The sequence below is a fragment of the Oncorhynchus masou genome, chromosome 29 (assembly GCF_036934945.1).
Source record: "Oncorhynchus masou masou isolate Uvic2021 chromosome 29, UVic_Omas_1.1, whole genome shotgun sequence".
NCBI classification, from domain to species: domain Eukaryota; kingdom Metazoa; phylum Chordata; class Actinopteri; order Salmoniformes; family Salmonidae; genus Oncorhynchus; species Oncorhynchus masou.
The window spans coordinates 23,317,389-23,344,457 of NC_088240.1; the positions used below are offsets into that span (position 1 = coordinate 23,317,389).

Here is a 27,069-nt window from a genome sequence, read left to right on the forward strand (position 1 = left end):
ATTGTTAGGGCAGGACAATAGTGCTCAGTGTGTTTTGTTGTGGAGTGCCAGAGTGATTTAAAGCTGCTGACTGTACCAGACGCTTACATTGCGCTCGCCTCTCGCTGGCTCTCTCTCCCTCCGTCATTTGTATGGATGAGCACAATCTGTCTGCCTGCACGGTCTGGTCACAGCCTGCTGCTGCCTGTCTGCCTGCCAGTCACCCACAATGGGCACATGCTCTCATTCGCTCTCTCTCAATTCAATCGTCTAATGCTCCCTCTCTGTACTGTCTATCTCCCCCATAGCCCCTCTCTCTGATTATTTCTATTTCATTCACTTACTTAATCTTCCTCTGTCCTCTCCACAAACACATCTCTCTCTCTCTCCCTAACTCCTCTCATACAGCGTCCCACCTGAGTGTAACAGTCCTGAGGGCCTCCTGGTGTTTTAATTAACTATCTGGTGGCTGTGACTGAGCAAATGACTCAAGGATGGGAGGAGGTGAGAGGAAATAGAATGAGAGGAGAAGAGAGAATAGGAGAGAGGAGTATGTCATGACAACGATAGTCAGAGAAGTTGGCCAAACAAAGCACATTCAGATGGTACCAGACTATCTGCTGTTATTCACTAAGACATTCACAACAACAGGTGGGTCTGGTCTCGATGGCAGCCAACAGTGATAAAACAGAAGGCACCAGAATACAGGGAGGTGGAGGTACACACACACATCCAGAACAGACTTCGTGGCAACGGGAGGGGTTACTGACCTGGAGTACCCACCACAATAAACACACTCTCACAATACATGCATGTAGAATAATCGTCAGTGCAGTGAACATGTCTGGCCGGCTCCATTCTGTCTGCAGAATATTCTGTCTGCATGCCTTTTGTTTCACAGTAAAAACACACAACTGATCTTGTTGTTTGTGTTGTTAAAGTTTTGTTCAGACCAAAACATTTCCTTTTGTTGTTTTTGTTAGAAGTTAAAGGTAAAACAGAACTCTGATGCCCTACGAAAACATTACAATATGGCTGATGGAATGTACATTTTTTTTGAGTGATTTATCGCACCATGTTGATAGTCTTGTCTACTGTTTATGAAAATAATGTGATTGGCATTATGACACCCATAACACATTTCCCTATCCATCTCTCATAAGCCTATTTAAAATCATGACAAGCTGCAAGCATTTATGATTTTATCCAGTTGGGTTGGACAAGGGTAAAGGAATGGGAATATTCTGTATGAGTCTGAAACTATTTTTTGTCCGTTGCCTGCCTCTCCCCTGTTGTTCTCTCAGCCTCTTCTCTCCAGACTGCTTTTTGTCTGACTCGTCTGGGCATCAATAGAGCATGCGTGGTCGCCATGTTAGCAAGTTCTCTCCTCCCCCGTCGTCACTAGTTACCACAGCCACACATTCATAAACCCCGCCCATTTCTGACAAGTATTATCATATTTTAAACCTAACCTCAACCGAAACTACACTGCTAATATTATGCCTAACCCTAACCTTATGTCAAGACCAAAAAGCATTTTTGTTTTCACGAATTCTTACGATATAGACAATTTTCACTCTGTGGCTGTGGTAACTAGTGGAAACCCTCCTCCCATCGGTCTCGTCACACTTCAACGGTTCGAGCCACAGTGCAAGAACAAGAAGGCGGACTGGCTGTGAATAGCTTTTGGAAGAGGGAGTGATACAGCAAACATTGGACTAGCTAACGTTAGCTATAACAAAGACTTTTCGGAATGGATTAACCCGTTTTGCGAGAGAATTAAGTGGATATATTATCCCAAGGACAACCTTATATCGGTAAAGGATTGCTTGTTTTCATTTTTTGCTTCTGAGAAATTCAATAATGCAACTCACCACAGTGTGTGGATAGTGATGGAGCTAACGTTGCACTTCTGTATCAGCTCTCGCTTTGGATGCTTACTGCTTACTCAGTTTGTGTTATAAGAATGTATCAATTATAACAATTTACCTATTGAGATAATATAGTACAACGACGAAATGCTGGCTTGTATGTGAGAACATATGCGTCCTTAACTGGCTAGCAAGCCCATAAGCTTATGTTAGACTAGCTAACAAGCTAGTTAGCTTGTTAGCATTTTGGCTCGTCAACTGATTGTCAAACGCGAGCATTTTCCGTCACGAGGGAAGACGTTTAAAAATCCCAAAAAGCTAAATGTTTGAACCTTGTCTTTAAAACAGATTTATTTATTGTCGGTTGATATTAAGTTATTGTTAAATATCAGTTTTTGTCAAAACGGCTGCCCTAACGAAGTGTAACGTTATCCCCTGGAATCTTTCAAAATGCACCATCCTCATTCTGCAGGAGACTCTGGCAGCGTCAGAAAGATGGCGCACCCGGCGAATTTTCCTAGAAGGGGTAATGTTAGCAACATTAACACCGGCGCCGGGAGTGTTCCCACGTTGTCAACACCGACGAGTTCAGTTGTTAGCAAATGCCACGTTCCCACTGAAGACTACCAATCCCCCCTATTGATGCAGTCTCAACCTCCTGTTGGATCATCCTCCCCTGGGCCTCAGCACCCTCCCCACAGCCTTAACCTGCACTCCCAGCCACAGGCCCAGGCTCTCTCCTCTGGGTCTCAGATAATGATGAAGAAGAAGAGTGGCTTCCAGATCACCAGCGTGACTCCAGCACAGATCTCTGTGAGCACCAACAACAGCATAGCGGAGGACACAGAGAGCTATGATGATCTGGATGAGTCTCATACAGAGGATCTGTCCTCTTCAGAGATCATGGATGTCTCCCTCTCCAGGGCCAATGACATGGCTGGGGGCGCAAGGAGCTCCTCAGAGGAGACACTGAATAACTTTCATGAGGCGGACACCCCTGGGGCTATCTCCCCCAACCAGCCCACCCACTCCTTGCCCCAGGGTCCCCAGCACGGAGGGATGGTGAACGGAAATGTGCACCACTACCATCACCAGAGGCAACATAATCACCCTCAGCAGGCCCTGGCTCAGCCTCCTTCCTCTGACCCCCACTTTACTCCCACCTCTGGAGGGTCTGGGGGTTCCCTAAAGATGCCTTCTACCATCGAGGTACCTCTGGAGAATGTTTCAGTGGGTTCTGTCAGTGTTGCTACTCAGCCTGTAGCAGCTGTCTCTCTCCCTGGAATGCACAGCTCTGCTGCAGTAGCTACTGTTAGCATAGCTAATCCCCTGACCAGCAATGTTTGTAATGTGAATATGTACAGCTCTTCCAATGTATCTGTGATGGGAGGTGTTAGCACCAGCGCTAGCAGCAGTGGTGGTGGCTTCCCCCCTAGTGTAATGAGTTGCGTTGGGAGGGTTGGAGGTTTGATGGGGAGTAACTTTGGCAACCCCAATGTCAATCTGATCCAAAACCAAAGCTCTGCAACTGTGAACTCGAGCATCACTATGATTTCTGCTGCTGCCAGTGGCTCTGTGGTGTTGGGGCCCTCCAGTGGCACACAGGGTGGAGGAGCTGCCATACCTCAGCCAGGGATGAGCTCCTCGGGCATGGCTCTCGCCTCAGTCCCCTCCTCCCAGCCCCCCCCAACCCCAGCTCCTGCCACCACTAGCTCCCGTTTCAGAGTGGTCAAGCTTGACTCCAGCTCAGAGCCATTTAAAAAGGGCAGATGGACATGTGCTGAGTACTATGACAAGGATACCCCAGCTTCGGCCCCTGCCCCCTTGTCCTCTGAGGCTACTGCCCCTAGTGGCCGGGTTGTGGACAGCATGCGGCCGTGTGGGCCTGAGTGTGTGAAAGTGGGGTCAGAGAGGGAGAACACCAGTGGGAGTTCAGTGAGCAGCACAGTCAGCACACTGAGTCACTACACAGAGAGTGTGGGAAGTGGAGATGCTGGAGGCCCCCCATTACTCCAGCCCCACCCTCATTACCAGGACTACTCCAACCCCCCTCCGTCCTTCCAGACCTCCCGCCCAGGTTTCCCCATGGTGGTGTCTCAGTCTCATCTGCTGCCCACCGTGGCTCCCTCAGTCCCTGCCAGCGTTCACCAGCCTGCCCCCATCAACATGGTGGGCCTCCAGACCACCATAGGCCACCAAACCACTCCTATGCCCCAGCAGCCGCTCACCTATGCCCAGGCAGCCTCCATCCCGGCTCCTGGCTCAGCTCCGAGCCTAGTGGGGGTGCTCCAGAAGCAGATGGGCTATGCTCTTACACAGCAGCCTTCTGAGACTCCCCAGGTAGCCCCGGTGCACAGGCTGAGCCAGGGAGGGGGCATGCCTCCAGACTACCCCCAGCCCAAGGCAGGCTTACCCCAACCTGCTGTCCCACAGGCCCTGCCTGGATCCGGGCAGATGATGGGAGTCTTGCAGCAGCAGGTGGTTGGCTCCATGCCCCAGCTCCAACCCCAGGGTCTCGTCCAACAGCAGCCCCAGCAGACCTCAATCCAGGCCTCTGTTGCAGGAGGGGGGTTAATGCCTCAGATGGGCCCAGGAGGAGTGACTGGGTTTGGGCAGCAGCCACAAGGACACTCTCTCCCCCTGGACCACCAACATCAGCAACAACAGCAGTCATTCCCAAGCAAAGCCCAAGGACTTGCCACCCAGCTGTCTAACACTGCCCTCCCTAACCAGGGCTGTCTAGTCTCCAATGTGCTTCCTCCTAACCCACAGAGTGACTCCCAGCCCCAAAACGGCAGTGGTCTGGCCCAGTCTCACCCACAGGCGCAGCCATCCGGGGTCAGCATGCCCCAGGACTTCAGCAGTGCCCAGGCCCACACCCAGGCTGTGGCTTCCCAAGCCAGTGCCCTGTACGCCAGCCTGCCATCCTTCACCACCACTCAGCTGGAGGATGCCCAGCGCCTGCTCTTCCAGGACCAGTCTGCCCTGCTGGCCCAGACCATGGCCAAGCTGGCTGGGGAGGGTGGTACTGCGGCAGGCACAGGCCTGGGGACTGAAAGTAACGCAGCCGCCGCCACGGCCGTCAGTGCCTTAACCTCCTCTGCCGGACTCTTCAAAGCCGTGGATGGAGACGATGATGGGTGAGTCCCAAATCAGTGCCTTTATATGTTTTTGATCGATTGATTGATATTGGGGTATAAAAGTGACAGTATCTCCTACACTAGTAGGCCAGCTGATAGACATCACTAAAGAGGTTGTCCCATGTTGTCTCTTTTTCCCTTCAGCATGCTGCTTTTAACATTCCTTCCATAATGTTGTATCTGATGTGCTGAATGACATTTAGACCATTAATTGTTTAGTCAGCATTTGCCTTAAAACACAGTGTCCTGGACATGACCTTGCATGCGGGGGGAGTTCTTCCTAGTGGAGTCTGAGTGCCTGGTGGTGGTTAGGAATTGTTTGGATTGGGTGAATCCAGGTCGCCACGGCAGCACTGTGTGGGTGAGTGGGATGCCAGACAGTGTGTGTATGTGAGATGGCAGACACAACCATGTGTGCGCTCTCACTGTCTGAGAGCGCTCTATGCTACTCCTTAGACACTAGACAGGGCAGTGCTCAGCTGGAAGTGACATTTTGTATACTTTAGACTGCATTTTAAAACACAGACTAGGGATTTTAGCTTGATATTTAAACTACAAATTGTTTTTCTGTTTAAAAAAAATCCACTTCAAAGCAGAATAATGGTCCTATTAGGTATGTATGACCGCTATGGCCGGGCAGTCATATGCTGTAGCCGAGGCGCTTTCAAGGGTTTATTTGTCCTTAAGGGTACACTACTTATTTTTAAATGCCGACATGAAACCTTGTCTGGAGATAGTTTTGAAGCGCAACTGAATGGGCATTTTACCTGTCTGTTAAGGAATGCCGCTTCTGAAGCAGGACTAACGTCCATCGCTAGGGGGGACAGAATTTTCCATCAAATGATCTAGACCTGCTTGCGCTTGCTACTGCCACCTGCGTGCAGAGCAGACCACTCTATCCTAAAAAAGTACTCGCTTATAAAAAATAAAAAATCAATCTTAACATAATCACTAGTTAACTACACATGGTTGATATTACTAGTTTATCTAGCTTGTTCTGCGTTGCATACAATTGATGCGTTGCCTGTTAATTTATCATTGAATCATAGCCTACTTTGCCAAACAGGTGATTTAACAAGAGCACTCACGAAAAAAGCACTGTCGTTGCACCAATGTGTACCTAACCATAAACATCAACGCCTTTCTTAAAATCAATACAGTAGTATATATTTTTAAAACTGCATTTTTAGTTAATATTGCCTGCTAACATGAATTTCTTTTAACTGGGGAAATTGTGTCACTTCTCTTGCTTTCTGTGCAACAGAGTCAGGGTATATGCAGCAATTTGGGCCGTCTGGCTCGTTGCGAACTGTGTGAAGACTATTTATTCCTAACAAAGACAGCCAAATGGGATGATTTAACAAAAGCGCATTTGCGAAAAAAGCACAAATCTTTGCACAAATGTACCTAACCATAAACATCAATGCCTTTCTTAAATTCAATACCCAGAAGTATATTTTATTAAACCTGCCTATTTCGTTAAAAGAAATCCAGGTTAGCAGGCAATATTAAACTAGGGAAATTGTGTCACTTGCTTTCATTGCACGCAGAGTTAGGGTATATGCAACAGTTTGGGCCGCCTGGATCGTTGAGAACTAATTTGGCAGAATTTTACATAATTATGACCTAACATTGAAGGTTGTGCAATGTAACAGGAATATTTAGACTTATGGATGCCACCCGTTAGATAAAATACGGAACGGTTCCGCATTTCATTGAAAGAATAAAAGTTTTGTTTTTGAAATGATATTTTCTGAATTTGCCCATATTAATGACCTAAGGCTCGTGTTTCTGTGTGTTATTATGTTTAAGTCTATGATTTGATATTTGATAGAGCAGTCTGACTGAGCGGTGTTAGGCAGCAGCAGGCTCGTAAGCATTAATTCAAACAGCACTTTCATGCGTTTGCCAGCAGCTCTTCGCTGTGCTTCAATCATTGAGCTGTTTGTGACTTCAAGCCTTTCAACTCCCGAGCTAGTTAGCGGTGTGCGTGCTAATATCGTTTCAATCGGTGACGTCACTCGCTCCGAGACCTTGAAGTGGTTGTTCCCCTTGCTCTGCAAGGGCCACGGCTTTTGTGGAGTGATGGGTAACGATTCTTTGCAGGTAACTTTTGCCGATGTGTTCCTTGTTCGAGCCCAGGTAGGTGTGAGGAGAGGGATGGAAGCTATACTGTTACACTGGCAATACTAAAATGCCTATAACAACATCCAATAGTCAAAGGTATATGAAATACAAATTGTATAGAGATAAATAGTCCTATAATAACTACAACCTAAAACGTCTTACCCGGGAATATTGAAGACTCATGTTAAAAGGGAACCAACAGCTTTCAAATGTTCTCATGGTCTGAACAAGGAACTTAAACGTTAGCTTTTTTTACATGGCACATATTGCATTTTTACTTTCTTCTCCAACACTTTGTTTTTGCATTATTTAAACCAAATTGAATGTGTTTGATTGCTTACTTGAGGCTAAATTGATTTTATTGATGTATTATGTTAAACTAAAAGTGTTCATTCAGTATTGTTGTAATTGTCATTATTACAAATAAAAAATAAAAATAAAAAAATAGGCCGATTTTAATCGGTATCAGCTTTTTTTGGTGTCCTCCAATAATCGGTATCGGCGTTGAAAAATCATAATCAGTTGACCTCTAGTGTACACACACACACACTGCCCAAGTCATGTCAGCTTTTGACAGACCGATTGATCCATCCTTGTCTGCTGCGCAGAGCAGTGTTTCTACTTCTACCATATTGTTTTCACCTTTTCTGATCTGTGCTGATTAGCAGGGGGAAAATAGAGAGGGTGGATTGCCCTACACACTCTCAGCACTTTCTTATTCTACTGGAAAGGGGGTTTAGTGCCCATACACATGTATTGATCAGACACCGGCCTAGAGGTAGGATAATGCAGGTGGATGCAGCATTACTATAGAACACTTATGTTATGCTGAAGAATAAATGGTTCAATTGTTGAGATGGATGTAACACGTTGGCAGTGCTATGAATGGGAGGGAAAGCCAATGGAATTTCAGTCTTTAATATGTTTAGAAATCAGTATTTGAGGTCATTGGGGAAGGAATTTTAAATGCTTGCCTTTGCAGCAGAAAGTTAAGTGTTTAGGTTACTAACCTCTTTTGTCTAGAACTTATGTGATGGTGTTGGAATATGCTGCCACCATATGATCTTAAATCCTACGTGTAGAGCATGTTTTAGACAAAGTGTAGTGAACCAGGGATATGGATCAACAAGAACTGATTTTATTTCTCATTTTGAATTATTCTACAGCCAGCTAGACGTGTTCATATGGCGGTCTTTGCCCCTTGGAAACCCCTGGGCCACGGCTCACCTCCACAGCTGTAGCGATATTGGAGCTGAGGGATGGCTACTGTTGTCACATGATGGTGTACTCTGAGGAATGTATAATCTAGGAGGGTAATGTGGATTACAGTCTTCTCGCAACACAAAGCCCTTCACAAATGAGCAGATCATCTTGGTGAATTAGCCTCCTAGTCAGCAGTTTACCTTTTTGTATGAAGAACTTTACATTGACTTGTTTTGAGTTGAGCCTTAGCCACCAAAGGATAATCTATTAATATGTGAGAAGTACAATTTAAATGTTATGCAAATGGAATGGAGATGTTTGTGACATGTAGATGTATAGACCTAATTTTCTCAGTACCTGACAGAGCGTGCTGTAGCAGATGTCATTAAGATGATGTTGAGTAGCTGTGTCAGTGACACTCCTATACTGCCCAGGCAGCTCCACTGTCAGAGAGTTCATCAGCGCAGGAATTAATGAATGCTTACTCCGTGTTAACCCCTCATTACACACACGGCTAGGCTGCACACTCAATCAGGGTGTTACGCCTCGGGCATTGCGTTTTGGTACACCAGAAGTACATTTGTTTCCAGTGGAACGCTGCGTTTGCCTTGCAGCATTGCGTCGCAGAGGGAGTTGCAGTGCGTTCTGTGTGGTGCATATGTTGGTTTTATCGAACGTGTGCATCAAACTGTATGCGTTGACAGCTTGACAGAAATGTTAGCAAAAGGTGAATGCTGTTTCCATTTTGCCCAACGACGCTGTCAGTATGATCTAGGTGTTAGTGTTTGGAGAAGGATAACTAATGACCGCTTTCTGCCTTCTAAATTTGGGTCTCTATTGTACTAGGCTAATTGACATCATGCCTTCCATCGTTTTCCCTTTCGTCCTTGTAATGCTGACAGTGGTCAGATTTTTTTCCAGCCCTCAAATGCAAAGTATATTGAGTCCTATTGCTGACATAATTTTCTGTTTTAGTTTCATCCCAAAACACACAGGCCCAAGGTTTCATCACGTTAGCATCTTTGGTTGCAACCCCTATAAGTACCCACTGCACTCGTCCCTTGCCAATAATTCTCGTTGTTTTAATTTTTTTTTTTTTACGGCCCTAACTCTGTTGGACACTGATAAAAACCTCTCACAGTGAATTGTAATTTTGTTACAATGTTGTTACAATAGAAATGGGTTCTATTTGTGACACTCAATGCGCTGCAAGTCCAACCTTTTATCTCCTCATTGGTTTTTAAGGTCAAATACCCCCAGGCCAGCTCTTCATTGGTGTTTAGGAGAATATACCCACATGGGTGATTGAAAGATGAACTGACGTCCACACTCCAGTCGGTTGTAGTAATGCACCGTAAAGTTGGTTGCCAACTGCCATGTAAAGTCCAAAGAAGTAGAAAAAGAAGCCTGAGGAAGGAAGAGATGATGAGAGGAATTCGGTTTACCGTTTAATCTGTGAAGTATTTAGTCAGCCACCAATTGTGCAAGTTCTCCCACTTAAAAAGATGAGAGGCCTGTAATTTTCATCATAGGTACACTTCAATTATGACAGACAAAATGAGGAAAAAAATCCAGAAATTCACATTGTAGGATTTTTAATGAATTTATTTGCAAATTATGGTGGAAAAAAAGTATTTGGTCACCTACAAACAATCAAGATTTCTGGCTCTCACAGACCTGTAACTTCTTCTTTAAGAGGCTCCTCTGTCCTCCACTCGATACCTGTATTAATGGCACCCGTTTGAACTTGTTATCAGTATAAAAGTCACCTGTCCACAACCTCAAGCAGTCACACTCCAAACTCCACTATGGCCAAGACCAAAGAGCTGTCAAAGGACACCAGAAACAAAATTGTAGACCTGCACCAGGCTGGGAAGACTGAATCTGCATAGGTAAGCAGCTTGGTTTGAAGAAATCAACTGTGGGAGCAATTATTAGGAAATGGAAGACATACAAGACCACTGATAATCTCCCTTGATCTGGGGCTCCACGCGAGATCTCACCCCGCGGGGTCAAAATGATCACAAGAACGGTGAGCAAAAATCCCAGAACCGCACAGTGGAACCTAGTGAATGACCTACGGAGTGCTAGGACCAAAGTAACAAAGCCTACCATCAGTAACACACTACGCCGCCAGGGACTCAAATCCTGCAGTGCCAGACGTGTCCCCCTACTTAAGCCAGTACATGTCCGGGCCCGTCTGAAGTTTGCTTGAGAGCATTTGGATGATCCAGAATGTCATATGGTCAGATGAATCCAAAATATAACTTTTTGGTAAAAACTCAACTCGTCGTGTTTGGAGGACAAAGAATGCTGAGTTGCATCCAAAGAACACCATACCCACTGTGAAGCATGGGGGTGGAAACATCATGCTTTGGGGCTGTTTTTCTGCAAAGGGACCAGGACGACTGATCCGTGTAAAGGAAAGAATGAATGGGGCCATGTATCGTGAGATTTTGAGTGAGAACCTCCTTCCATCAGCAAGGGTATTGAAGATGAAACGTGGCTGGGTCTTTCAGCATGACAATGATCCCAAACACACCGCCCGGGCAACGAAGAAGTGGCTTCGTAAGAAGCATTTCAAGGTCTTGGATTGGCCTAGCCAGTCTCCAGATCTCAACCCCATAGAAAATCTTTGGAGGGAGTTGAAAGTCCGTGTTGCCCAGCAACAGCCCCAAAACATAACTGCTCTAGAGAAGATCTGCATGGAGGAATGGGCCAAAATACCAGCAACAGTGTGTGAAAACAGTGTGAAGACTTAGAGAAAACGTTTGACCTCTGTTATATACCCTTTGTTGGCAATGACAAAGTATTGAGAGACTTTTTTTATTAACCAAATACATATTTTCCACCATAATTTGCAAATAAACTCATAAAAAATCCTACAATGTGATTTTCTGGATTCCCCCCCCCCCCGAATTTTGTCTGTCATAGTTGAAGTGCACCGATGATGAAAATTACAGGCCTCTCATCGTTTTAAGTGGGAGGTCTTGCACAATTGGTGGCTGACTAAATACTTTCTTGCCCCACTGTAGGTCAGGCCCTATTGGTGATGTGCATGCGATGCATACATGTCACGTAAAGAGAGCAAGGGTTGAGGGAATTAGGGAATGTTTTTCCTAAACAAATGAGGGTTTTTGGTAACGGAACCTTTCAGTCAGAAATGGCAGTTATTATGTTGCAGCTTCAGTAACTCGGACAGCGTGATAAACACTGATGTTTTGCGGTGGCCGCTGCAGCAGGGAGGAGTGAGTGAGACAACGGGTGCTCGTCACAAAGTGACTCGCTGTCATTTTAACACAGTGCAGCAAGTCTGAGCCCAGCTCAATCTAATAAATTGCGATCGGACCCCCTCTAGTCATTTGTATGTCTTATTTAATCAAACACTCATTCTTTTCGTCACTGCATATAGTTGATTTGATTAAAAAACAGGATGTGTCTATATACAGAACCAGTCAAAAGTTTGGACACCTCATAAAACTTGACCAATCTATTGGTCAAGAGAATACTCTGTCGACCCAGATTTTCTTTAGTCGGCAACAGCCCTAATATATATATATATATATATATATGCCATTGCTCGATTTAAAAATAAAAATATTTATTTATTTATTATTGGTGAGGTTTTTATTATTATGTCCAACAAAATCAGAGTTATATTAAAAAGAACATTCAATTTGGCAAATATAAAGGCCAAATGTAGCCTGTACTTCAAAATACACACATTCAAGGTAAATATGATAGTAGTTTAACCGTGTCATATGTGAGTTCCAAATATCTCTAACGGTCGTCCCAGCATGAGTTGTTTAACCTCTAGCGTCGAGCAATCCCGTATCCGGGAGCGTAATCATAGCCTCAAGCTCATTAGCATAACGCAACGTTAGAAATATACACTGCTTCTTAATGCAACCGCTGTGTTACATTTATTTTTAACGTTACAGAATTCGTTCACAAGGCAATCTGAGGCGGCGCTCAGACGTAAGCAATATTTCTCCGCTATGTTGGAGTCAACAGAAATACAAAATTACAACATAAATATTCCCTTACCTTTGATGGTCTTCAATCAGAATGTAGTGGAAGGAGTCATACTTACCCAATACATCGTTTGGTTTCAAGTCGTGTGTCTTTGTATTAGCATATGCTAACAGTTTCAGCTGAAATGCATCCAAAATGACTTCTGGTCCCGAATAGTTGCGCATCAAAACTTCAAAATTACATATATGTCGACTAAACTGGTCAAACTAAGTGCAGAATCAAGCTTTAGGATGTTATTAACGTACAAAACGATTGGCGATTCGACCGGACACAAGCAACTCCTCTCAGACAATCTGGAACGGAGGAATGACTGTGTACGAACGCGCATCTATTTTCTCGCGACACCCAGTATTTTGCCTGCCAAAGGGTCAAAGCTCGTGGGATTTGCACAATGAAATGCTCTATTGGAAGAAGACATCTCGCGGAAGACACAGAACCTGATCCCAGATCCATAGCTGGTTGGGAAGGGTGGGGGCGATGACGTCAAAGTTGGCCCAACTTTCCTGATGAGAAAAATAGTTTGGGAGATTGGCTGCCCTGTGAGTTCTGCTATACATACAGACATAATTCAAACGGTTTTAGAAGCTTTAGAGTGTTTTCTATTCAATAATAATTATTATATGCATATATTAGCAATTTTGGACAGATTTTTTTTCTTCAGTTTACTATGGGCAGGCAATTCATCCGAAGGGGGCAGTAATTGTCCCGAGTCTTAACAGGTTATTAACTATTCATGACAATCGCAAATGAAATGAAATAAATATATTGGCTCACAAGCGTAGCCTTTTGTTAACACTGTCATCTCAGATTTTCAAAATATGCTTTTCAAGCATTTGTGTAAGAGTATTGATAGCTAGCATAGCATTAAGCCTAGCATTCAGCAGGCAACATTTTCACAAAAACAAGAAAAGCATTCAAATAAAATCATTTACCTTTGAATAACTTCGGATGTTTTCAATGAGGAGACTCTCAGTTACATAGCAAATGTTCAGTTTTTCCTGAAAGAATCTTTGTGTAGGAGAAATCGCTCCGTTTTGTACATCACATTTGGCTACCGAAACGAACCGAAAATTCAGTCACCAAAACGTCATACTTTTTCCGAATTAACTCCATCGACCGAAACATGGCAAACGTTGTTTAGAATCAATCCTCAAGGTGTTTTTTCACATATCTCTTCATTGATATGCAGTTCGTGGAAGCCTGCTTTCCCCTCAGAATCGCATGGAAAAATACCAGCAGCTGAAAAAGACGCACCAATTTCGACGGAGGACACCGGGCGGACACCTGGAAAATGTAGTTTCTTATGGTCAATCTTCCAATGATATGCCTACAAATACGTCACAATGCTGCAGACACCTTGGGGAAACGATAGATAGGGCAGGCTCATTCCTCTCGCATTCACAGCCATATAAGGAGACAATGGAAAACGGAGCCTCAAAAATCCTGCTGGTTTCCTGGTTGCCGTTTCATCTTGGTTTTGCCTGTAGCTCCCGTTCTAGGGCACCCACAGACAATATCTTTGCAGTTCTGGAAAATTCAATGTTTTCTTTCCAAAGCTATCAATTATATGCATAGTCGAGCATCTTTTTGTGACAAAATATCTTGTTTAAAACGGGAACGTTTTTCATCCAAAAATGAAATAGCGCCCCCAGAGTTTCAAGAGGTTAACCTCTTACATCTATGGGGGCGCTATTTCATTTTTGGATGAAGAACGTTCCCGTTTAAAACAAGATATTTTGTCACAAAAAGATGCTCGACTATGCATATAATTGATAGCATTTGAAAGAAAACACTCTGACGTGTCCAGAAATACCAAGATATTCTCTGTGCGTGCCCTAGAACGTGAGCTTCAGGCAAAACCAAGATGAGATGGCATCCAGGAAATGACAAGGATTTTTGAGGCTCTGTTTTCCATTGTCTCCTTATATGGCTGTGAATGCGAGAGGAGTGAGTCAACCCTTTCTGTCGTTTCCCCAAGGTGTCTGCAGCATTGTGACGTATTTGTGGGCAGATCATTGGAAGATTGACCATAAGAGACCACATTTACCAGGTGTCCGCCCGGTGTCCTGCGCCGAAATTGGTGCGCAAAAGTCACCTGCCAGTATTTTTCCATGCGATACAGAGAGGAAAGCAAGCTTCCACGAACTGCATATCAATGAAGAGATATGTGAAAAAACACCTTGAGGATTGATTCCAAACAACGTTTGCCATGTTTCGGTCGATATTATGTAGTTAATCCGGAAAAGTTTTACGTTGTAGGTGACTGAATTTTCGGTTCGCTTTCGGTAGCCAGACGCAATGTAGAAAACGGAACGATTTCTCCTACACACAGACGCTTTCAGGAAAAAACTGCGCATTTGGTATGTAACTGAGAGTCTCCTCATTGAAAACATCAGAAGCTCTTCAAAGGTAAATGATTTTATTTATTTGGTTATCTGGTTTTTGTGAAAATGTTGCGTGCTAAATGCTACTCAAAATGCTATGCTAGCTTTGCATACTCTTACACAAATTAGTCAATTTCTATGGTTCAAAAGCATATTTTGAAAATCTGAGATGACAGTGTTGTTAAGAAAAGGCTAAGCTTGAGAGCAGACGCATTATTTTCATTTTATTTGCGATTTTCAGAAATCGTTAACGTTGCGTTATGCTAATGAGCCTGAGGCTTTAGTCACAAACCCGGATCCGGGTTGGGGAGTTTCAAGAAGTTAACACACGCTGGCTGCTAATTATGTATAGGCTATGTTTCAACTTGTCAATTTCAAATTATTTTCTAACAAGTTGTATTTTCTAACAGTTTGAATTGATGGTTGTTCTGCCTCATTCATTCACATAGACGTAGCCCATTTCAGTGTTGCGGACAATTTGTTTGGGGCCTTACTGAGCCGGACGAACTTCACTCTTCGAGGAGAGCCCTTCCCCATTTCTTCCGCACATCAAGTATGCAGACATTTACTCATTCTTGCATGAACTGGCACATTTTCTGGTTGGTGCTCGCATTGCCTCCATTGTTGTTTTCCTTACTAATAATAACTTTGGACTTGTGTGCGTTCCTATCAAAGTAAGTGCCTTATTTTCTTTATATAGTGTCGTTTCTACTGTAGCATGAAGTATGTGTGTATGTATGCACAGTTGAAGACGGAAGTTTACATAGCCTTAAGTTGGAGTCATTAAAACTAAACCATGGGACCAAGCAGCCATCATACCGCTCAGGAAGGAGACTCATTCTGTCTCCTAGAGATGAATGTACTTTGATGCGAAAAGGGCAAATCAATCCCAGAAAAACAGCAAAGGACCGTATGAAGATTCTGGAGGAAACGGGTACAAAAGTATCTGTCCACAGTAAAACGAGTCCTATATCGACATAACCTGAAAGGCCACTCGGCAAGGAAGAAGCCACTGCTCCAAAACCGCCATAACAAAGCCAGACTATGGTTTGCAACTGCACATGTGGACAACGATCGTACTTTCTGGTCTGATGAAACAAACACAGAATTGTTTGGCCATAATGGCCATCGTTATGTTTGGAGGAAAAAGGGGGACGCTTGCAAGCCGAAGAACACCATCCCAACTGTGAAGCACGGGGGAGGCAGCATCATGTCGTGGGGGTTGTTTGCTGCAGGAGTGACTGGTGCACTTCACAAAATAGATGCATCATGAGGAAAGGAAAATGATGTGGATATATTGAAGCAACATCTCAAGACATCAGTCAGGAAGTTAAAGCGTGGTCGCAAATGGGTCTTTCAAATGGGCAATGACCCCCAAGCATACTTCCAAAGTTGTTGCGAAATGGCTCAAGGACGACAAAGTAAAGGTATTGGAGTGGCCATCACAAAGCCCTGACCTCAATCCTATAGAAAGGATTGTGGGCAGAACTGAAAAGGTGTGTGTGTGTGTGTGTGTGTGTGAGAGCAAGGAGGCCTACATACCTGACTCGGTTACACCAACTCTGTCAGGAGGAATGGGCCAAAATTCACCCAACTTATTGTGGGAAGCTTGTGGAAGGCTACCTGAAACGTTTGACCCAAGTTAAACAATTTAAAAGCAATGCTACCAAGTACTAATTGAGTGTATGTGAACTTGTGACCCACTGGGAATGTGATGAGAGAAATAAAAGCTGAAATAAATCACTCTACTATTATTCTGACATTTCACATTCTTAAAATAAAGTGGTGATCCTCACTGACCTAAGACAGGGATTTTTTTTACTAGGATTAAATGTCAGAAATTGTGAAACACCTTAGCCAAATACCTTTCAACTAAGTTTATGTAGACTTCCAACTTCAACTGTAATAGTCTGATTTAGCTTTTTAACTAGTTTTGCACACAGATTTCTCAATTGACTTAGACTGCCAATCTGGGCCCAAGTCTGTGAATCCACCTTTGGCCCAAGGCAGCATTTCTGTTGTGTATGACTTCAGATAGCTCTGGACTGAACCAACGGCAAGACTTTGTCTTCCTCACTACCAAAAATCATTCACTGACTTCCTTTGCCCCCCGTCTGGTTTCAACTAGATTCCATAGCCAAAAATTCATTAATTTCTTAAAAACCCATTACAGTCTAAGCCCTGTCTAGTGCTATTTTTACATTTACATTTAAGTCATTTGGCAGACGCTCTTATCCAGAGCGACTTACAAATTGGATTTTGAATAACCGATTCATTACATGGATCAACAGATCGCCCCCCCCCCACAAAAGGATGTTTGTTCTGAAGTGTCTGTCCTTTATCTGAGAGATGTAAGAAAGATCAGGACATCTTTTGTTTTTGGCAACAACAAAAAAGGACAAAGGTTTAAACATAATGATATTGAACTCAAAAGATGCCCAAAGTTTGAACACAAGAGTAGCTGAGTTTGTCTGGATTCCTCACCGTTCTCATGATCATTGCAACTCCACGAGGTGAGATCTTGCATGGAGCCCCAGGCCGAGGGAGATTGACAGTTCTTTTGTGTTTCTTCCATTTGCGAATAATCGCACCAACTGTTGTCACCTTCTCACCAAGCTGCTTGGTGATGGTCTTGTAACCCATTCCAGCCTTGTCAGGGACAAGATTGTAGACCTACACATTTATTTTATTTTTTCACCTTTATTTAACTTGGTAGGCTAGTTGAGAACAATTTCTCATTTGCAACTGCGACCTGGCCAAGATAAAGCATAGCAGTGCAAACAGACAACACAGAGTTACACATGGAGTAAACAATTAACAAGTCAATAACACAGTAGAAAAAAAGGGAGTCTATATACATTGTGTGCAAAAGGCATGAGGAGGTAGGCGGTAGGAGGTAGGCGAATAATTACAGTTTTGCAGATTAACACTGGAGTGATACATGATCAGATGGCCATGTACAGGTAGAGATATTTGTGTGCAAAAGTGCAGAAAAGTAAATAGATAAAAACAGTATGGGGATGAGGTAGGTAAAAATGGGTGGGCTATTTACAAATAGACTATGAACAGCTGCAGCGATCAGTTAGCTGCTCAGATAGCAGATGTTTTGAAGTTGGTGAGGGAGAAGTCTCCAACTTCAGCGATTTTTGCAATTCGTTCCAGTCACAGGCAGCAGAGAACTGGAACGAAAGGCGGCCAAATGAGGTGTTTGGCTTTAGGGATGATCCGTGAGATACACCTGCAGGAGCGCATGCTATGGGTGGGTGTTGCCATCGTGACCAGTGAACTGAGACGGAGCTTTACCTAGCATGGACTTGTAGATGACCTGGAGCCAGTGGGTCTGGCGACGAATATGTAGCGCGGGTCAGCCGACGAGAGCATACAGGTCGCAGTGGTGGGTGGTATAAGGTGCTTTAGTAACAAAACGGATGGCACTGTGATAAACTGCATCCAGTAGTGTTGGAAGCAATTTTGTAGATGACATCGCCGAAGTCGAGGATCGGTAGAATAGTCAGTTTTACTAGGCTAAGTTTGGCGGCGTGAGTGAAGGAGGCTTTGTTGCGGAATAGCAAGCCGACTCTAGATTTGATTTTAGAATGGAGATGTTTGATATGAGTCTGGAAGGAGAGTTTACAGTCTAGCCAGACACCTAGGTACTTATAGATGTCCACATATTCAAAGTCGGAACCATCCAGGGTGGTGATGCTAGTCAGGCGTGCGGGTGCAGGCAGCGAACAGTTGAAAAGCATTCATTTGGTTTTACTAGTGTTTTAAGAGCAGTTGGAGGCCACGGAAGGAGTGTTCTATGGCATTGAAGCTTGTTTGGAGGTTAGATAGCACAGTGTCCAAGGATGGGCCGGAAGTATATAGAATGGTGTCGTCTGCGTAGAGGTGGATCAGGGAGTCGCCCGCAGCAAGAGCAACATCATTGATATATACAGAGAAAAGAGTGGGCCCGAGAATTGAACCCAGTGGCACCCCTAGGAGACTGCCAGAGGACCGGACAGCATGCCCTCCGATTTGACACACGGAACTCTGTCTGCAAAGTAGTTGGTGAACCAGGCAAGGCAGTCATCAGAAAAACCGAGGCTACTGAGTCTACCGATAAGAATATGGTGATTGACAGAGTTGAAAGCCTTGGCAAGGTCGATGAAGACTGCTGCACAGTACTGTCTTTTATCAATGGCGGTTATGATATCGTTTAGTACCTTGAGTGTGGCTGAGGTGCACCCGTGACCGGCTCGGAAACCAGATTGCACAGAGGAGAAGGTACAGTGGGATTCGAGATGGTCAGTGACCTGTTTGTTGACTTGGCTTTCAAAGACCTTAAATAGGCAGGGCAGGATGGATATAGGTCTGTAGCAGTTTGGGTCCAGGGTGTCTCCCCCTTTGAAGAGGTGGATGACTGCGGCAGCTTTCCAATCCTTGGGGATCTCAGACGATATGAAAGAGGTTGAACAGGCTGGTAATAGGGGTTGCGACAATGGCGGCGGATAGTTTCAGAAATAGAGGGTCCAGATTGTCAAGACCAGCTGATTTGTACGGCTCCAGGTTTTGCAGCCGTTGAGAAATGCTTGTTGAAGTTTTCGATAATCATGGATTTATCGGTGGTGACCGTGTTACCTAGCCTCAATGCAGTGGGCAGCTGGGAGGAGGTTCTCTTGTTCTCCATGGACTTCAGTGTCCCAGAACTTTTTGGAGTTGGAGCTACAGGATGCAAATTTCTGCCTGAAGAAGCTGGCCTTAGCTTTCCTGACTGACTGCGTGTATTGGTTCCTGACTTCCCTGAACAGTTGCATATCAAGGGGACGTTTCGATGCTATTGCAGTCCGCCACAGGATGTTTTTGTGCTGGTCGAGGGCAGTCAGGTCTGGAGTGAACCAAGGGCTATATCTGTTCTTAGTTCTGCATTTTTTGAACAAAGCATGCTTATCTAAAATGGTGAGAAAGTTACTTTTAAAGAATGACCAGGCATCCTCAACTGACGGGATGAGGTCAATGTCCTTCCAGGATACCCGGGCCAGGTCGATTAGAAAGGCCTGCTCACAGAAGTGTTTTAGGGAGCGTTTGACAGTGATGAGGGGTGGTCGTTTGACTGCGGCTCCGTAGCGGATACAGGCAATGAGGCAGTGATCGCTGAGATCCTGGTTGAAGACAGCGGAGGTGTATTTGGAGGGCCAGTTGGTCAGGATGACGTCTATGAGGGTGCCCTTGAGGGTGCCCCAGATTTAGGGTTGTACCTGGTGGGTTCCTTGATGATTTGTGTGAGATTGAGGGCATCTAGCTTAGATTGTAGGACTGCCGGGGTGTTAAGCACATCCCAGTTTAGGTCACCTAACAGTACAAACTCTGAAGCTAGATGGGGGTCGATCAATTCACAAATGGTGTCCAGGGCAGAGCTGGGAGCTGAGGGGGGTTGGTAGCAGGCGGCAACAGTGAGAGACTTATTTCTGGGGAGAGTAATTTTCAAAATTAGTAGTTTGAACTGTTTGGGTATGGACCTGGAAAGTATGACATTACTTTGCAGGCCATCTCTGCAGTAGACTGCAACTCCTCCCCCTTGGAGAGCTCTTTGGTCTTGGCCATGGTGGAGAGTTTGGAATCTGATTGCTTCTGTGGACAGGTGTCTTTTATACAGGTAACAAGCTGAGATTAGTAGCACTCCCTTTAAGTGTGTGTTCATAATCAAATACTTATTTCCCTCCATTAAAATGCAAATCAATTTATAACATTTTTGACTTGTTTTTCTGGATGATTTTTTTGTTGTTATTCTGTCTCACTGTTCAAATAACCCTACCATTAAAATTATAGACTGATCATTTCTTTGTCAGTGGGCAAATGTACAAAATCAGCAGGGGATCAAATACTTTTTTCCCTCACTAATATATATATAAATAAAATAGAAATAAAATATATATATATATATATATATATATATATATATATATATTTTATTTATTTATAGTATTGAGTATTGTGATACTAAACTTGGTATCTGTATCGACGTTAAAATTCTTGTATTGTTAAAACACTCGTGTGTGTGTCTGTTCCTGGAGCTTCAAGATAAATGACTGCTTCAGCAGGACTGAAACATGATCTGGAAGCCAAAACGGCATCAGCAGAGTCAGTCTCACTGTCACCTGCCCTGCCTGTCTTGTCCTGTCCTTACACAACCCCAGCGGTCTGTGTGAACAGCAGTATTGAGTTTATTTTGCTGACGTATGTGGTTAGCTACCTCTTGTGTTTAGATCCCTGGCTTTATACTAATTATTCCCCTCTGGTTTATTGGATACTAAAATACTTGTCATGGTCTGCAAGCATTGATTATAGGCCTCCTTATTAGACTACCATAGCAGTATACACATTGCGATTAGTCATAAATAGCAACAGGGTGGAGAGCGACACAATGATGGTATGTTTGTTGTATTAGTTGGGATCTATTAATTCTGGAATATGTATCTTCATGTAGCGTATGTGTTGCTCTCTGTTATTATGCTACCAGTGTTGGAACCCAGGCAACATACTTGGACTGTATTAGTTCCATTTAGCAGTCAGTGTAGGCCTAAATTAACTAAGTACTGTTGCAATACTGTAAAGCTTTTAAAATCCAAATCAATCACTTGGGGTTCTCCCAAAATACGATGGCAATGTAACTCAGGGACTGTCTTGTTTGCGGCAATATGTAAAGATCGCACAGTAAGTGAAACGGATATTTAGTCATGTTAGAGTAACTTTGATCGGCAATAACATTGTGAATTGCTTAACAGGCGGTTCATAAATTCAGAGCGTTATGTTTCCCAATTCAGCCTAGGCCTACTGCTGAAATGCTCTCTCGACATGGTGCTCTCTCGACGTTGTCGAATCATATCAACTTTTCAACGGCAGTCAAACAAAAGTAAAATGACCAAAGTTGCTAAGCTTTCTAGATAACCTCCAACGAATGACATCTCCTATTTGACAAAATCAAGTTGAGTATACAGATAGCATATCAGCTCATGAATAACATGGAGATGAAGAGAAATTGTTTAAATATCAAGATATCTTAACGGGGACCAACTTTAAAAAAAAAAAAAAAATTAAGAATCCATATCTACTCATACCATTTGTTGATCACGCATTCTCTACTGAAGCTCAAGGGGCAGCAATAGAGGTAGAGGTATTTTGGCATGCATAGGTGAGACGTGCTTTGATAATGCAACCTATGGATAACAGAATAAAGTTAGGAATTTTCATGTGAGACAGGAATCCGAATTTTGGGTTTCAGTGGGATTGGGACGATAGGAAAATATGGATAAATAATACACTTGATTTAGACGACATTGTTGCATGATCAGTGATTGATGAGTGAACTAATAAATGAACTACCACTTCCACTTGTCCAGCCAGAGATCAATTAACCAAATATACAGACAGAGATTCAGTGAAACATTATCACTTTGTTTGATTCAGACAAGTCACAGGTTTTGGTTGGGAGTAGGACAGGCTACTGCGTGAGTGAAGAGCAAAATCCACTTTTATAACATGCTAGCAAAATGTTCTAATCAGCTAATATATGAGCAAACTAGAATAAAGATATTAGCACTCACCTCAATTTAGCTAACATTTCAGCAGCCGAAGTGTTACCAAATATTCAAACGGAGATTCAGTGAAAACAAAGATCCGACATCGATTGATTTATGTCGACGAGTCCCCCACTCTTGTCTAGAAGCAGCGTGATTGGCGCTGTCCCAATCAAAATAGTGGTGAATTTATAATCTAGGTGACCACACACGACTATTGTTTTAAATAAGTATAACGGCTGTATATGACTAAGAGTTTCCGCATAAGCAAAAATTTGATACATGCCTTCAATTGCATCAGCCTACCATTCCAATATTTTCATAATTCAGTAGATCATAACTAAGGTGAGTTTTCCTCTGTGCTTTTTCTAGGCTCAATGGTTTCCTCGTTTCCACACTCTATTGCTGCCGGCCTCTGCCACGTTGTTCTCAACACCAGTTGAAATCAATATAGCCTACTGTTTTCTTGCAATCTTTTAAAAAATATATAGGGTTCGGGCTCATTTCTGTGATGTCGGACCAGGCCTGGGCTTCAGCTTGCCGGGATCGGGTAAAACCGGGAGCACATTTTCAGTTCTGATGTGAACTCTATAAAATGTGTTCGGGTCTCGTGTGCACTCTGGCCAAGTCAATTATGCGTGTGCTTTGATTTTATGGTGAGTTTGTCAAGTAAACACGCTAGGCTAAAGGCGTCCATGAAACAACCTGTTTGTCGAATGTGCTATTTTATTATTTGGCAATCTGCTGCTGTACGTGTGTATCTCTCTCCTTCTCTGCTCTCATACTACACAGCCCAGAGAACACAGCAGAGCAGCAACTTGCGTGAGTGGCCTCTGATCCAGGTGCAGATGTGCCTTTTCTTTCTGACTTTATTTCTCTCTGTTTTGATGATATCTGTTGTTATTCAAGCCGCAAAGGGGATGGATTGGTGCATGTGCGCATGTCTTGGCCTAGTAATTGCTAATAGGTTATAATGGACTGTTTGTAGTCTACCTTTCATCTCAGAGGCCTTAGAGCTTTAGATAGCATAACACCCTCCTTCACCAATAGGTCGGAGGAACCATCTTTATATAAAGCAGATGTGGGATGCCATTTTAGGCATTTTTTCAACAGGCACAGATCTTCCTTTTAGGCCTTCTACCTCTTTGAAGGGGTATGACGTCATTGTATTGTAACTTCTAATTTGAGCAGTGTTTAATTTAAACTTCAGTCATTGTGAATTAAACTTAGGGTTAAGTCACTCACACTTTCCCTCTGTCCCTCACTCTTCCCCTCTGTCTGACCCCGTCTCTCCCGGTATTAGTATTGAATGGTGTTGATAGAGGTCGTCTACTAGTCTGTTAGCTCTCTGAACACTGTGATGTGCTGAATCATACCTGGAATTCCTGTGACCAATACGCTGTCTGGTCCTGGACCCAGGAATGTACTTGTGCACATAGGAACACACACTTGCAATAGATTACTTTGCACATCACACACCGTCTGCCTCAACCTACCCTACCCCCCTCTCTCTAACGCTCTGTCTCTGTGAGCATGCTGCTGCCTTGCGTGAAGGCCCATGTGTCTCTGCTGCTCTAGTGAGCAGGCACAATTAAATTTCCCTTACTTGTGTCACCGGCTGAACAGCCCCAGTCTAGCCCGGTCTATCCGGCCCGTGTGAAATGAGGTCACTGGGGGAGATAATAGCTTGGCACAAAATAATTTATCCCCCTCCTTTCTCTCACTCTTTCTCACTTGCTCTCTCACTTCAGTCTTAATTTTTAATCTAAACCTAAAATCCAAGAATGAAGTTCTTCTGAACTCAAACTCCCATATTCTCCCTCCTAAATGAGCTTCCTCAAATCAAACTTTCCTGCGCAGTAGTACGTAGTCTCACATTCTTGAAGGACTGAGACGCATGTTTGGGTTTTAACTTCCATTATATACTGTTGGAGCCTGGTGCTCTAAAACAATCTATTTAAATTTATCCATATCATTTGATAGGTTATATGTGGTGTTTAATCCTGTCTCTGGATTTAATAGCTGCTAACACGTTAGCATTAGCATACAGCATGACCCTGCTCTCTTAGCCTTTAGTGTAGCCTTTTATATTACCAATAGAAATAGCCCCTCTGTAGCACGCTCATCCCCTGTGCTACCCTTCAGCACTGAGTAGCCCTTGTTTTAGCACTTAGTTTAGCACTGAGTCATTTCTTAAGTGTCAGTGCCAGAGCTTGCGTGGCTGCCTGGCTCCCTGTGATGTCCTCACCCCTCACCACACCTCTGACTGCCTTTCTGTTCAATAATTCGTCCCTTTCCATTCATTCTATTTCTATGCATTCAATCCTATCCGATAGGCAAATTCTACATAACTTTTGAAAACTGGGCCCCGGGGATTGAGGCTTCAGTCAGCCATGTAACCCCTAACTAAACCAGAAGCTTGTTCAGTCAGTCTGCTGGGTTAACCAACCTCTGATGTTGATGATGACAGGGCTGTTTTGTCAGTATATGTCTGACAGGTTGTATTTACTGCAGTGTTGCCCCGGGTACATCTTACTGTACCTACTTATCTGGACTCCTTGCTCAATTTTTTTTAAATGAATGACCGTTTGTTTATTCTTTCACTCAGGTTTTTTTCACCACTGCAACCAGGCGTGGGTTTGGTGTGGCAGGTGCTTTGAGTTTATCTAAATTTAAGAGGCTGGTGACTGCTTTTGAATAACAGACAGGACAGTCCTTCTGATCTTTGCACTGCAGGGTGTGTGCATGGGTGTGTGTGCCAGGTCATAAATTGGGAACTCATCGTTGCTGGTTCCGTAGCAAGTGTTGTCTGACTGTACTGATGTTATGAGCTTTTCATATTTAAAATTAATAAAATCACAGATTTAAGCAGTTTGTTATGATGACAGGTTTTCATAGTATCCAGTCTGTTTTGCCATATCATACACATGCGTAAGCAGACATACACTCACACATTGAGTTCCGGTGTTGGTATCATGCAGTATTGATGAATAGCTTTTCCTGTGGACATGCATGCTAACACACACACAGGCTTGCACTGTGCGCTGTAATAGGTAACGTGTGAGGTGGGTGCGGGGGTGTTCAGGCATGGCTATTTGATGTTGTCGTCCTGTTGACAGATTAATATATCACGTGCATCATCACTCTGTTCTGTCACAACTGTTTACTGTTGCATCAAACACATTTTTGATGCACATTTTTGAAACATTTGTATTTAACCGTTTATTTAACTAGGCAAGTCAGTTAAGAACAAATTCTTAATTACAGTGACTGTCTTCGCCGGCCAAACCCGGACGATGCTGGACCAATTGTGCGCCACCCAACAGGGTGAATGTAGGCTATGTCCTGCAATAACCTCAAAACAGTTTGTTTTATTTTAACCTCCTGTTTAGTCTCAAACATGCACTGAGGTCATGGGCAGTGAGTCAGACCTTGTTAAAGTCCTAATATTACACAGATCCATTGTCAGAGATCATATTTTCCACCTGGTTTCTACATGGTGGAGCGTGTGTGAGTGTCCGTTTTATCATGTCTCATCAGCTGACAGAACACACCCACAGGCAAAGAGAGCACTGAAGGCACTGGGTTCTTTTCAAAAGCTGCATGGATTGGAGACGTCCTCACCCACCTAGCTTCACCCGCGTGGTTCTGCGGTGATGGAGAGGTTTATGTAGTAGAGGAGCTGTCATCTCTGATGGTTGTTCAGAATGAGTGAGTCGTTTTAACATGACTTTGTGCTGTTTGTTTTTGGGCCAACTAGTTCCGATTTCATAAACTACCCTTTACATGCTCATGCACACACATACTAAAATAGTTATTGAAATGATAGCTCTGTAAAACATTCATACAACACCCCTCATGGACTATTTGTTGAAACATATTTTTTTAAGGCACACTAATGCGTTACCTTGACTCTCTTTCTAGGCCTCTGTTACCATAAAGTTTGGGTAAAATGAGGAATTTACCAATTTTGTTTTGAGAGGAGCATTTTGCTGCATTGAAGAGGCCTGGGTGAGCAGAGCTGCCAGTTACAGGGTCAGTATTATTTGCAGACTGTACAGGACTCGGGAAGTAATGGCTCTATGACGGGGCAAAACTGAGGAGAGAGAGGTAATGGATCTATTGTATTAATTCCGCTATTACGGTCACTGAGTAGTGTTAGTCTCTTGCTCCATCTAGTGCCTATTGGCTGTCAGGATTTATTTAGAAGTTTGTTTTTTATTCATATTTCACAAATATTTTTACCTACATTCCATGGTATACAATATCAGATCAGTGTGTGTGTGTGTGTTTGTTTGTTTGTTTGTTACATTTTTACGTTGGAGAGAAATGCTTCCCAACTCCTGGCCCTGGGAACCCAAAGGGGTGCACATTCTCAATTACAGTTTTAAAATGTGAATAAAATTGTGCAGCCATCAACTGCAATGGAGGGTGGACATTTTTCCTCAAGAATTATACGTCTTTTTGCAAGGATAGTAGAGAAAGTGTGTCCTGCACTGATCTGGACTAGAGGTCGACCGATTAATCGAAATGGCCAATTTAATTAGGGCCAATTTCAAGTTTTCATAACAATCGGTAATCTGCAATTTTGGACGGAGATTATATTGCAATCCACAAGGAGACTGCGTGGCAGGCTTGACCACCTGTTACGCGAGTGCCAGCAGCAAAGAGCCATGGTAAGTTGCCAGCTAGCATTAAACTTAGCTTATAACCTTTTATTTAACTAGGCAATAAGAACAAATTCTTATTGTCAATGACGGCCTATGAACAG

At 43.6% G+C, this 27,069-nt stretch overlaps 1 protein-coding gene across 5 annotated transcripts in view; it reads left to right on the forward strand.

Moving 5' to 3' along the window:
* The first annotated feature begins 1,632 nt into the window (after nucleotides 1–1,632).
* Nucleotides 1,633–27,069, forward strand: part of LOC135519211 (TSC22 domain family protein 1-like) — a 69,635-nt gene continuing 44,198 nt past the window's right edge. For 4 of the 5 annotated variants that reach the window (XM_064944310.1, XM_064944312.1, XM_064944313.1 and 1 more), the window contains exon 1: nucleotides 1,633–4,990. In XM_064944310.1, the coding sequence (XP_064800382.1) occupies nucleotides 2,301–4,990 (2,690 nt within the window). In that variant the 5' untranslated portion in view covers nucleotides 1,633–2,300. The remainder of the gene's footprint in view (nucleotides 4,991–27,069) is intronic. The other variant, XM_064944311.1, reaches the window with a different exon arrangement.